Source organism: Malus sylvestris, chromosome 17 (assembly GCF_916048215.2).
Source record: "Malus sylvestris chromosome 17, drMalSylv7.2, whole genome shotgun sequence".
Taxonomy (NCBI): Eukaryota; Viridiplantae; Streptophyta; class Magnoliopsida; order Rosales; family Rosaceae; genus Malus; species Malus sylvestris.
In genome coordinates this window covers 8,682,380-8,695,287 of record NC_062276.1, presented here as the reverse complement: position 1 = coordinate 8,695,287, position 12,908 = coordinate 8,682,380, and the positions used below count along the sequence as shown (strand labels likewise).

The 12,908-nt window shown below is 41.2% G+C and overlaps 1 protein-coding gene across 1 annotated transcript in view; it reads left to right on the top strand.

The window, feature by feature from the left end:
• Nucleotides 1-12,908, top strand: part of LOC126612324 (condensin complex subunit 2-like) — a 42,098-nt gene that overhangs the window by 6,201 nt on the left and 22,989 nt on the right. Inside the window, exons 3-6 of the mRNA XM_050280717.1 lie at nt 768-869; nt 1,040-1,157; nt 1,598-1,670; nt 1,747-1,801. Of these exons, the coding sequence (XP_050136674.1) occupies nt 768-869; nt 1,040-1,157; nt 1,598-1,670; nt 1,747-1,801 (348 nt within the window). The remainder of the gene's footprint in view (nt 1-767; nt 870-1,039; nt 1,158-1,597; nt 1,671-1,746; nt 1,802-12,908) is intronic.

Below are 12,908 nucleotides of genomic sequence, written 5' to 3'. Positions count from 1 at the left end.
AGAAAGGCTGGAAATGCTCACATCGTTGGCTACACAGATGCAGATTAGGGTGGCTCCAAAACTGATCGAAGGTCTACTACTGGATATTGTAAATTTGTTGGGCGAAATTTGGCGACATGGAAAAGCAAAAAACAAAACGTGGTGGCTCGATCAAGTGCAGAAGCTGAATACCGTGCCATGGCATCTACTACCTGTGAGTTGATTTGGCTGCAAGGTTTGCTCAACGACTTAGGGTTCAAGATAACATAGCCTATGCCTCTTTTCTATGATAATCAAGCTGCTATTTACATTGCATCAAATCCTGTCTTCCATGAAAGAACCAAACATATTGAAATGGACTGCCATTTTGTTCGAGAAAAAACCCAATCCAATGTCATTCAACCTGTGTTTGTTCGAAACAAAGATCAACTAGTAGACATCTTCACCAAATGATTGTCTCGTGTTCAATTCAACACTCTTTTGGTCCAGCTTGGCTTAATGAATATCCTAGCCTTCGCTTGAGGGGGAGTGTTAGAATACCTAATATCTAAGTATGGGTTAGCATGGGTTATAGTAGTTAGGATCATGATGTAAGCAGCTAGGGTTTAGACTGTGTAAAGTATGGGTCTAAGCATGGTGTGTGAAGTATGGTGTGTGATGTCTTCCGTGTAACTCACATCACATTTTTCCACTTGTATATATTTCATTTCCTTGTAATCCCTTACACACAATCAATATACAAATCTTCCAAATTATCACAGTTCGATTTTGATCTATTGGGTGCGCAGAAAATTAATCAGAAAAATACATGGGAGCTGAATTTGATTGACCATTTAACGGTCATTATTAACGTTGAAGAGGAAAAGGATGCAGAGACGAATTTTCAAAAGGTAAATTCCGCCTATTGATACTACGATGTTTCAGATAAGTTTTGGAGTTTGAAATCCATCAAGAGCAAGATTTTGGTAAAACCACTTTTGAAGTGAGTGGCCGAAAGTTCACATATTCGATTGTATATGCTATGTTTGCTTAAATATGTATCACTTCTCTATATGTGCAGGCAAGCTGCACTCTTGAAGGTGGAGTCAAAATTTACTCAATGAGGGTGGATTCAGTACACACCGAGGCATATAAGGTCCTTGGTGGGATGAATAGAGTAGGTCAAGAATCCGAACAAGGTTGGGTTTGCTATCGGCTATAACTTTGCCTGTTTGTTTTTTACTGAAGTGTATTCACTTGCAAGACAAAAAGAAGTACATTGGTTTTAAAAGTGGTTTTGTACTTGATTAAGAACAATTTTCTAACCTGCGGACAAAGTAAATTTTGTGAAAGTTGTGTTCTTGGCATATTAGTCATTATACCGTTTCAAGTTAGATAAAATCGATAGTTTTGCTGTATTAACCTTTGCATTTATAACCTATACAATGAATTAGAGAACATACAATCAATGACCTTTCCTGGCAGAAGCAATGTGATTTTTGTATGGTTTATCGGAATTATGACTATGTGGTATAGTTATCTTTAAGCAGCTCATCTGTAAATTGTAAAAGTAATTTCTTTCACATTGGACTTGTGCTCCATTGATCTTGTTAGTATCTTGATACTGTTGTAATTTTAGATACCAGAGTAGAGGATGCCAATGTTGACAATGGAAAAGATGTGGCTAGTTCAAGAATGAGATGCAGAAGAAGGTTGACTATTCTGACTCACTACAGTGATTTATTGAACTCCCGTGTACTAAATGCTGACATAAATCCATACATGCAGATATCTCCCTCATCAACGCTGGAATCATCTTTTGGAGGCTTTAAATGTAAAAAAAGTTTGACAGTGATCACTCATCATATGCCGTCCTTATTACTGTTTACGTCAGGAATTTCCGTCAGGGATGTTTCCTGGCCGACAAACACACAGTTCCCCGGGAGGTTAGTGCCAGTTGAGAGCTGCTGTCGGGCTTCTGTTTCACTGTCGGGCTTTGTCGGGCAAGTCTCGTTGGGCAAGTCTTTATCGGGCAAGACTTGTCGGGCAAGGCTGGTCGGGCAAGGCTGAAAGAGAAGGACAGAGTTAACTTTGAAAGGTGCATTTGTGGGGCCTTAGGTGTAGGCCTTGAGGCTCACAATCAAGATTAACTTTTTAGGTGCTCAGGCGTGCCACTGCCATCTTCAGCATGGCAGATGTAAAATGGATGTCGAGTTTTAGTTGTAAATATATATATACCCGAGAAACCGTGTTAGATATAACAGGTGCCTTTGTGGGGCCTTAGGTATAGGCCTTGAGGCTTCCTATCAAACTAAACCAGTGCTCGAACACATCATATTTGTTCTCGTGATTGCATGAGTCTTATAACTATTATACTTCTGATTACCCGAGTCCGAGAGGTAGAATGAACCCAAATAGGTGCCTTTGTGGGGCCTTAGGTGTAGGCCTTGAGGCTTCCTATTAGAGTTCGTTCTTATACTCAAACGTTCTAGACCGCAGAACGGAATGAATCCAAATAGGTGCCTTCGTGGGGCCTTAGGTATAGGCCTTGAGGCTTCCTATCAGAATCCATTCCATACTTAAGCGTTTCATGATAATCATAATATAATAGAAATAAAACTAAGAGGTAGGTTGATTACTTGCGCCTCAAGTAACTTCGGACTTCTCGTTTATCAAGGACTGTCGTGGATGGGTTAAGTCCACATAAAGTTCTTCTTTATGCCTTGAGGCCAAGGGCTTTTAACTGATTAGATTTGCATGCCCGAGGGCTTAGGACTTGGATCTGGTTTGAACACTGAAGATATATTCAAATCGGATCCAAGTACTGAGAAAGCCTTTTAATAGTCATATTGCTGGAAATAACTTGCATATAACTGGAGGTATACAACATATTGCTAGGCTAATGAATGAAAAGACAAAAACAAAGAAGGTCGGGCAAGGTTAAACCTTATCAGGTAAGGCTGCTCGTCTTGCATGTTCCTATCTTTGTAGTTTTGTCAAGGGTCTGAAAGCTAAGAAAGAGAGAGAGGGATAAAGAGTTTACAAAAGATGAATCGATACTACAACAAGGTTGAACAGGGTAGCAGAGCTATTACAAAGGTTGGAAGGAAGGGTTATCCCGCGAGGGATGAAGGCTTGGGCTGACTACAGCTTCGTTTTGAAGGCAAATCTGGCTTTGAGCAGAGTTTGTGCCTGCATTTGTTTGTTTGGTTGAGTGTCCTTATTCCTGGTTTCTCTTTCTTCTTATATAGACAACTCGGCTTGGCCTCCTGTAGCAGTAGCCTTGCCCGAATGCGGTTTGAGGGTGATGACTCACCAGCTTTTTTACATGTAATGCCACCATAAAGTACTTTATGGGCTGTGTAGCTGGTCAATCTATACCCCTTGGCCCTTGGGTAGGTAAGCAAGTGGTCTTCATGAGCTGCACCAAGTCAGAAGAGGCCTTTTCTGCTTTTCTGGGTTTCGGCCGGGCCTTGGTCAACTATTCCTTCAAGCCTCCTTTTGGGCCAGCTCCTTTCTTGAGCCCAAAGTCAAGTTTTGATCCAAACAATGCCCCCTTCAATTGATATTTAACCTGGAATTCCAGGCGCCAATATTAATTGAAAAACCTCCTTATTAAAACCCACGAATCCCTTGCGGTTGAACTCCCCAATCCTTCGTGTTCACAGCAAGAAATCCCTCTGTAATTTAAAACTTTCCTAATTTTACTAGCCATTTCCCTTCTTTGCCCGATAAGGTTTCACTCTCGTCATCTTCTTTGTTTCCCCTTCTCGAACTTCATCAAATGGCTTCGGGGTCCAGCCAAACCCAACCATCCTATGAATCTGGCGAAGGAATCGCCACTCTGCGTCGTCTACTCAATGGGCTGCATCGCCCTCGGGCAGGTTTGCATTCCGAGCTCTTCTTTGAGGTGCATGGGGCACAATCATTGGGTCCCGCCTGGGTCTCTCGGGTCCCTTCAGTGGTAGAAAACAACATGCCTAGGGATAACTGGTTTTCCCCAAATCCCTATTCGGCTAGGTCGGGCATCTCTTCATCCAAATGGTCATCATATCGTCGAGGCTTTCCTCTGGGCTCAGTGGATTGATGAATTAGAGCCTACCTTTAAGAAGAAATGGATGAGTAATGGTATTTATGAATTAATCATGCTTTCGAAGACCTCCATTACTCCCAAGCCCGAATTGCTTGTTTCTGCCCTCCTTTCTGGAATTCGGGCACGAATACTTTCGACTTCCGTATGGGCCTCATGTCTCCCACCATTCTTGACATGGCCCAGGTCTTTGGGTTAAGGCCATCGGGCAGGATAGTGGACGTTACTCAAGACTGGGTTCCGTCCTCCACCACTGGAAGCTCAAGTTCATCTACCGCCTTCCTTTCTTTGAACTATAACTCTGCAACTTTCAAGAGTTATGAGACCTTATTCAAAGGATTCATTCCTTTTGTAAAGGAGAATTTTGGGGCGGGCTCTCCTTGGGTTGATAAAGATCAAGAGCACATGTATTTCCTCTTATATTGGCTCAACAAGCACATCTTCCCTAACAAGTCTAAAGGGGTGAGGGTTGAATGGATCCCCTTAGTAGAGGTTCTTCATAATTTTAATGATGTAGCTACAGGTCCATTCCTTCTTTCCCATCTTTATCATCTTCTTTTTGAAATGACTCAAGGCGAGCCGTTTGAGACCAACCTGAATGGGCCTATTTGGATGATACAAACCTGGCTTCAATGGTACTTTCCAGAATTTCGGGCTGCTAATCTGGAGTTCCCGGAGGGTGTGGCCCCTGCCCGAATCCTGGCTGAAGCTGCCCCTATAGATCATTCCACCTTTGCCTGCTTTTACTTCTTCAGAGTTTGTAGGACTCAATCAGATTTAGAATGGGGTGCGTCAGTCTTGAGGAGATATCCTTGGCTTTCTAACCAAGTCTTTCAAGATGCCCCTGGCGAGGATGCTACCCCCTTTTGCAGGGAGAAATTTATTAGCTGTATTCAACCGAGAGACCTGGCCTGGGGAGTTCGGGGCAATAGATATGACCAAGGCTTGGAAGTGTACCATCCTAACTTTTGCAGCAGGCAGTTAGGATTTAGACAGGCCATTCCTGTCCCATTCTTCGACTTTGTCCATTGTGGCACTTCATTCCGATTGCCAACTCCACCTGAGGTGACATTCCGAGTTGCCCGACGCAGTCTTGACGTAATGAGTCAAGCAGCCCGAAAGTCCATCATTCTCAACTTTGAATGCACTTCGCTCTTTTCTTCTTGGTGGGAAGACAAATGGACTAGGAAGTATGGAGGAGATTTGAAAGAAACTCATGATCGCCTTTTCAACCAGCTTTCTCTTAAGTCATATCCCGGCTCGGGCGAGCTTGAAAATTGGAAGGAGATGATCCAAGAGAAGAATCGGTCACTTCTGATAGGTACTTCTCTTTCAATCTGATTTTGTTTCCCTTCTGAAGTCCTTCTATCCTTACTTTTGCTTCACTCTGCAGCTCCAGTGGATGTTGAATCGGAAACCATTGAGTCTAAGGATGACTCCGCTGATGCTGCAGTTCTTCATGGAGTTGCCGCAAAGGCTGAGAGACGAGAAACTGGGGAAGGTGCAGATGTTTTCAGAATCCTTTGGGGATTCAAGAACTGAAGAAACACCCGAGGCAATTATTAAAGCACCCAAGCGAAAGAAAGCGGCTGTGACTAAGACTTCAGATCCTAATCTTGCACATCTACCCAAAACCACACGACCAACTCTTACTAGAAAGAGTAAGAGAGCGAGAACTACTGCTCCTTCTAAGTCATCAGCCCCATCTGCTCCAGTTCCTGAGGCAGGCAGAAAGAAGCAACAATCTTCAAGTGAGTTTCTGTTTTTCTTCATCAAACTGCTCCCTTTCTCCTTTATCTAATTGTCTATTTTATCGACAAACAGGACCTCAAGCATCTAAAAGACCAATCCCTTCTTCTAAGGAGGAACCACTAAGAGCTGCTATGCTCAAAAAGGCCGAAAAACTGCAAAATACTGCCCTCAGAGAACTCGAGGTATGATTTATATATTATTGTTTGTACACCCCTTCTTGCTTTCATATAACTCTAAATCTGATTATTTTGACTCAGGCCTCAAGAAAGGAAAAGCTCTCTCCGCCCGAGGCCTCTCCACAATTTGCTCGAGAAACAAGCCTGTCTCCCTCTCGGGTTGACCCTTCAAAGGTGTTTTTTCTTTCTTTCTAATTCTTGGATAACTCTCCAACTTCTGGACCTAATGTCTGAATCTTTTCTCTCTTTCTATTTTCTTTTTTAGGCTGGAGCATCTGCCTCATTGCCTCGTCATGGCCCTCCTCTGAGGTCTATGACTTCTTCTACTGCTCTGGATGCAACCCCTTCCTCTCAATTTGATCCATCTACATGAGTTATGTTGCACTTCGTGGATGAGGACAGTAACTTGGTGAGTCATTATTTCCACATTGAAATTCTGCACATTGCTTCCCAACTAACTCTCACTCACGTTCTCTGCAGCCTTCTCCGGTATATGAGCCACCTCCTCAATTAGTGGTTTCAGATAATGAACCTATAGTTCCTGAGATCCCTGTAGCTTCAGAGGTATCAATCTCGCGGGTATTTGCTTGCCCGACAGTTGATGAACCTCCTTATCCTCCTCAAGACCAAACTCAGGTATGAGAGTATTTTCTTCTTGTTTTTCTCTTATGATCTATTTACTGACAATTACTGCTGTCTCTGGATACCTCTAGGGCACTGGTACAGGTTCATGTGTAGCTCGTTACTCTCCTGGTGGTGGTGAAGAATCTTCCCCCCAATAAGGAGTTAGTTCTCTTCCTGGTGAAACCCCAGGGCTGAGTCAGGTACATTTCATCTCTCTAAAGCCTCTTTTTGCCTCAAGCTGTATTCAGATTGTCTTGACCTGGTCCTTTGGTTTCTTGCAGCAAGCTCCAAAAGAAACTTCCCCCCTCATTTGGTCCGTAAATCAAAGCGCTCCCATCCTCATTTATCTTCTGGAGGTACTGAGATTCCCCCTTCTGGAATTGAGCAGATCGGGCAGGCAGAGACTGCCCCCTCAATGGGCATTGCTTCATTAGAGGGAGCTGCAATGCAGGATCCTCCTCCTTTCCTATCCTTAGACCCTGCTAAGTTGCCCAAACTTTTTGAAACGCTCGGGCGACTTGAGACACGGTTGAAATCTTCAAGACATTCTTCAGCAACCTCCATTTCTTCAGAGCAACAACGAGTCCTTCAGGAATGGGCAAAGAAGGATTTCACCGCTTCATTTAGCCTCAAGGCTCTTTGTGACCTTGAGAAGATCATAACTGAGTCTTTCAAAACCGGTCGGCTATCAAAACCTCAACATGATTCCTTTCTCTCTTTCTTTGAGAACTTGAGGGCTCTTAGGGAACAATACCAGAGAGCGGACAGACAGGCTAATCGGGCAAAATGCTTTATGGAGAAAGAATCAAGCACCTCCACTCAAGTTGATCGGTTGATGGAAGAAAGCTTGCAGACAAAAGAAAGGGTCAGAGTTGTTACTTATGAAATCCAAAAGCTGGAGGAACAACTGGTTGCTCTGAAAGCAGAACAAGCAACTCTTCTGGATACCCTTGAAAACCAAATCGAGGGAGTGGAGAAGTCAAACTCAGAGTTAGAGCATGCCCGGTCTCAACTTGTAAATAGCCATACTGTTTTGGTCGAACCCAGTAGGATATTTGCCATTATGCAAACATATCATTCTCGAATAATCACCCTATGTGAAGATGTAAATTTTTTAGAATAGGATGATTTGTAACTCTTTTCTTATTGGAATGAACATGTAATTTGCTTCATGCTTTGCTCTTGGTACTGTTTGAATTAATTTCGGGAAACTTTTTGCCCCCTTGTTTACTTTCTTCTTTCCTCTACTCCCCTCGTTAGCATCAATCTGAGGACCTGATCTTGATCCCCTGGTCCCCTTCATGGCACCTTTATTCATGCAGGGGTGTTGAGACAACCTGGGATCTTTCCTTTCTATGCAGTACCAACTGGTGACCCTGGCTCTTTTAAAATGAGGTTGATCATATTGATAGGAGCCTCAGGGAAAGGGTTAGTATCCACCATCATACTGGCTTGGGGCGAGTCAAGTAACAACTTTCCCTTCACTATAAGATCTTGTAACCAATCTCTAAACTGGACACAATTAACTATAGAATGGTTGAAGGTATAATGTAGCTTACAATACTTCTTCCCCCTGAGTTCTTCTGGTTTGGGCATCTTTTTGGCACTGTCAGGCAAGATTACTCTTGCCTGCACTAGTTCTTCGTAGATCTCAGGTGCCTTGGTCAGATCGAACGAATAACTCTGGTACTTGGGTGGTTTCATGGGGACGAAACCACCATCGTTCATTACGATCTTTTGATCTTTGACAGGTTGGACTAGGCATTTTACCGTCAGTGGTTTGAAAGGTGTGGTCATTTCAGCGGCACACATATCTATATCTTCTTCATCATGGCCACCCTCATGCTCTGGCCTGGTTTCTCCCACTTCCACGCAATGAATTGCAGCCTTGTTTTTGTAGAAAGGAGGAACTTTAGAAGTGTGCTTCACTTGTTGCTCTTCTTGCAACAGCCTCTCATACTTCGTGGCAGTAATTACCAATTCTTGCAGCTCATTAAACTGTGCATCATAAAATCTTTTCCTCAAAGGTAATTTCAGAGCCCTTTGAGCAATCGATATGAGCTGTGCTTGGTTGACGGGGACTTGGCATCTCATCCTTGTTCTCCTGAACCTGATCATGAAGTCCTCAGTAGATTCATGATCGTATTGCTTAACTTCAACAAGGTCATTGATGGTCAATTCCGGCTCTATTCTGTAAAATTGTTCGTGGAAAGCCATCTCCATTTGCCCCTAGTTGGCAATATAGTTGGGGGATAATAGAGAGTACCACTGAGATGCTAACCCTGCCAATGAATTCCCAAACAACCTCAATTTGTAATTTGGATTGTCCTCATATGCTACACAATGATTGGAGAATTTGAAAATGTGGTCTCTGGAGGAAACGCTGCTGTCTTCACCTGTGAATGTTGGGAATGCAGGCATCTTGAAGTTGAGAGGGAATGGATTTAGCTCGTCAATATATTCAGGATAAGGCTTTTGGTAAGTGATCCTGAACACTGGGCGAGCCCGCGGCTGAGCATTTTGAGCCACTGTCCTTCTTAACTCAGCCAATTCCTCCCTTAGCTGCTGAGTGGCTAAATTATCATTATGACCGAGGAGAGCAGATTCGATCTTTGGGCTCCGGTCGTTGCCCGCACTTGCTTCTCTCCTTGGTTCGGGTTTCCTCCAGTTTGTTCCTCCACCTTTATTAACCAACGGGGGTGGCCTATAAGGTTGGTGTTTATCTGAAGTAGTGGTGCCCTCCTTTCCGCTAGTCTCTCCCATCATAGCTGGCATTCCGTACCTCGTTCTCTCTTGCTCGCTCTGCCTCCTATTATTAAATGATAATAATGGGAAGCTGGGAAACTCCTTCTCCAGAACTGGCTCTATCACCGGTTGACTCCCTTCAGGAACTACTGATAGCGATTTTACCACTTGTAAAACAAAGGGTTAAACCATAGAAAATTCTTGCAAGAGAACAAGTGTTTGTAGTATAGAATGGCTCAATCAAGGTCGATCTCCTCAGGGACTGATATAAACAATTTATGAGTTTTTTTGTATTTAACTTATTTAACTCTAAGAATTACACTAATTTGATGAAACTAAATATTACTGGATGTGACTTAAACAAATATCTAAAATGGGAATTGGTTTATAGGAATACTGATTCAACTTAAACAAAACAAGTAAATAAGGAAATTCAAGATAAAATAAATGATTGAAGAAAAATAGATTGACAATATGCTAGAGTTCAACCTTTACCAACAACACTCCTACGTAGCTATTCCAATTGCTTAAATAATTGAAAACACACATGCTTTGAAGGTTGGATTTTCCTTGTGTATGTTTTACTTGTGACATTCAAGCTAAAACGCATACCACTACATGCAACTTATCCATGACATTTGGATTAAATATAAACATGAGTGATTCATTAATCTTGGTGAAAATCCTTTTGTTAAACCATATAATCCCTAAGAGCATGATATTTACCTTAGGAGAGTACAATCCTCAATCACAAGAAGCACAACCAATTTTAACGTGACATTCGTTCAAAATTGCATCCGATAACTTTTCTAAGCATCCTAATGGTGATCAATCATCAAGGTACATAGATAGTTTAATTCAGTGATTGAAAATATCAAAGCAAGCATGTAACAACACTTAAGCAATTGAAAAATAAATCTACGTATTCATGTTGCGGCTCATGGCCTCACTCTAGCATAATAAATTAGTTACACATAATTATGTTCATACATAAGAAATTATCCATAAAAAATAACAAGAAAGAAAACACCCGTTTTTGGTTCCTCTGCTCTGCGCCTGCTTCCCTCTGCTGTGTCCGTGTCTCTCTCACCTCTGCTCTGTGTCTCCTTTTTTTTTATTCTTTTCTTTTATTTTCTGCTCCTGACTTCTTCGGTCTCTCCACTCTCTCTGCCCTCCGCCTCTGTCGCTCTGCTCCCCTCTTTCTTTTATTCTTCTCTGTCAATCCCCTGTCAGTCTCCCCCTTTCCGTCCCAATTGTGGCATTTTTCTATTATTTTCTTTTCAGTCCTCCCTCCACTGCTTTTTCTTTTATTCTTTCTTTTGTTTTCCACTCAGTCCGTGTCCTCCCACTTATTCTTTTATTTTTCTTTTCACCATTCCTGCTCTCTCCACTCGTCTTTATTTTCTGTTTTTCTTTTCTTTCTGTCTCAGTGCACTGCCCTCCTTGCCGTGTCTCCCACTCCACTTTTCAGCTATCATTTTTTCTATTTCCTTTTCTCCATTTTGCTTGAAATTGATCCTAAAACAAAATTAACTGCACATTAACACAAGGTAAGGTAAAATGCCACAATTTTAACACAAAAACATCACAAAGACTTTAGAAATGGATGGTATAAATGCATGAAATATATGAGTGATCAAATACCCCCAAACTTACATTTTTGCTAGTCCTCTAGTAAAAGAAAACACAAAACACAAAACAAAACCACTCAACTAAGACTAGACTCAACAACTTAGTAGCCAACTTCTCAATTCAATTTCATATATAAGTTCCAACCATGAAATACACTGCCAAGAAGTAAGTAACAAGAGCTCAAAACATCATCCAATAGTTAACCAAATTTCCTTCAAACAAAACGTTGAAAAGCCATGTGTGAGCTAGCCATGTCAATGCAATTCCAAACTCCTTTAAATCATCATATGCAAACATGTGAGCTTCTCACAAGACATACGCTCATTCACTCATAAGTTTTGGTTAATGTGTTTCACTCAAGTGATCTCATTGTACATGCCGCCATATGCTTGCTTGTCCACCTAACTCGCTTATCAATATTTAAGTAATACCTTGGATCAATAGGACTTTATTACGGTTGTAATGGGGCTAAAGGTGATAGGCTAATGAAAGAAAGGATATGGAAATCAAAAATTTTGAGAAAGTACACTTTGGTAGTTTTCCAACACCTCAATATCACACCACCTCAAATTGAAAGCAAAATAATAAAACCTCGAGCACCTGTTACTCCCCAAATTTAACTTCAAAAGGAAATTTATACTCTACCGACACATTTTCAACAAATCAACACTCTCCAATTTTCATATATTTCGTTTTTTTTTCTTTTCATTTTTTTTATGAAAGAAACAAATCTGCAAAAACTACATCACCCATCAAATTCACATTTCATTGTAATACACACGCTCCATCCATCTTTCTACATAAATGAAACCCCCAAAAGCACAACCCATGTAATACTTTCTCAAAACAATAAGGAATCGATTTTTGTGTATGAGCTCAACTCCAATATTGGAGCAAGGTAAAGAGATGTGGCTAACAAAGAAATGGCTTAGTTAAAGGCTCAATGGGCTACTACGAATAAACATAGCATATAAGGTAGGCATGAAAGGCTCAAACGATCCAAAGATCGCCTATATCACTTCCAAGTTATTACATGAATTGATTAATGAATCGAGTAATATAAAGCAAGTTCTAGAGATACATGTATAGTGAGATCATACACACAAGAAGGAATGAGATTGATGCATAATGGTTCAATCATGTATAGGCTCAAAAACTCACAAGGTTTACATAATCTCACATGATTCACATATGAAACGCTAAATCATGCTCAAGTTTCACATTGACAAGACTAGGCACATTTATTTTTCAAGTTGATTTCTGGAAATCACAGTTAACACAAAGACAACGAAAAGAACTTAGACTTCTTGAAAGTAAGAAGGAAATTAAAATCAAATCTCATCATTGAATTGAGAAGTAGCTACAAACAACAATAAAAATGCAAAAACTTTTTTTTTTTTTTTGAAAAATAAGTTAACGAAATATATTTCCACCCCCAAACTTAATTATAGCATTGTCCCCAATGATAATGAAAGGAATTTTTGAACAATAAGACATAAAAATGGAAGGAAAGAAATATAAAATGAAATAAAGACACATAAAGAAAAGGAAAGAACACACCAATTTGTGTAGGCGAGGAGAGCAGCAGTAAAGATGCATTGGCAAATTGTCTTTCTTCAATCTTTCCAAGTGCCCACCTCTTGCTTTCTTTCTCCTTGTCCCTAGCTGAGGATAAATTGGCAAATTGTCTTCACATGCTTCGAGGTATCATTTTCACTTCCCTTATCTGTTCCCCAGGCAGATGTGGTAGACGAAGAGGAAGCACAAGATGATGAAGATGAGTACTCGAGAGCAAGGCTAGGTAAACAATCAGGAAGGGGTTCCAGGCAGTTGGCTCCAGATCGTAAGATTGATACCAAGTGCTGGCTGATTGATTTCTTTCTCCTTGTCGTAAAACAAAGACAAGGAGAAGGACAGGGAGAAAGCATGAT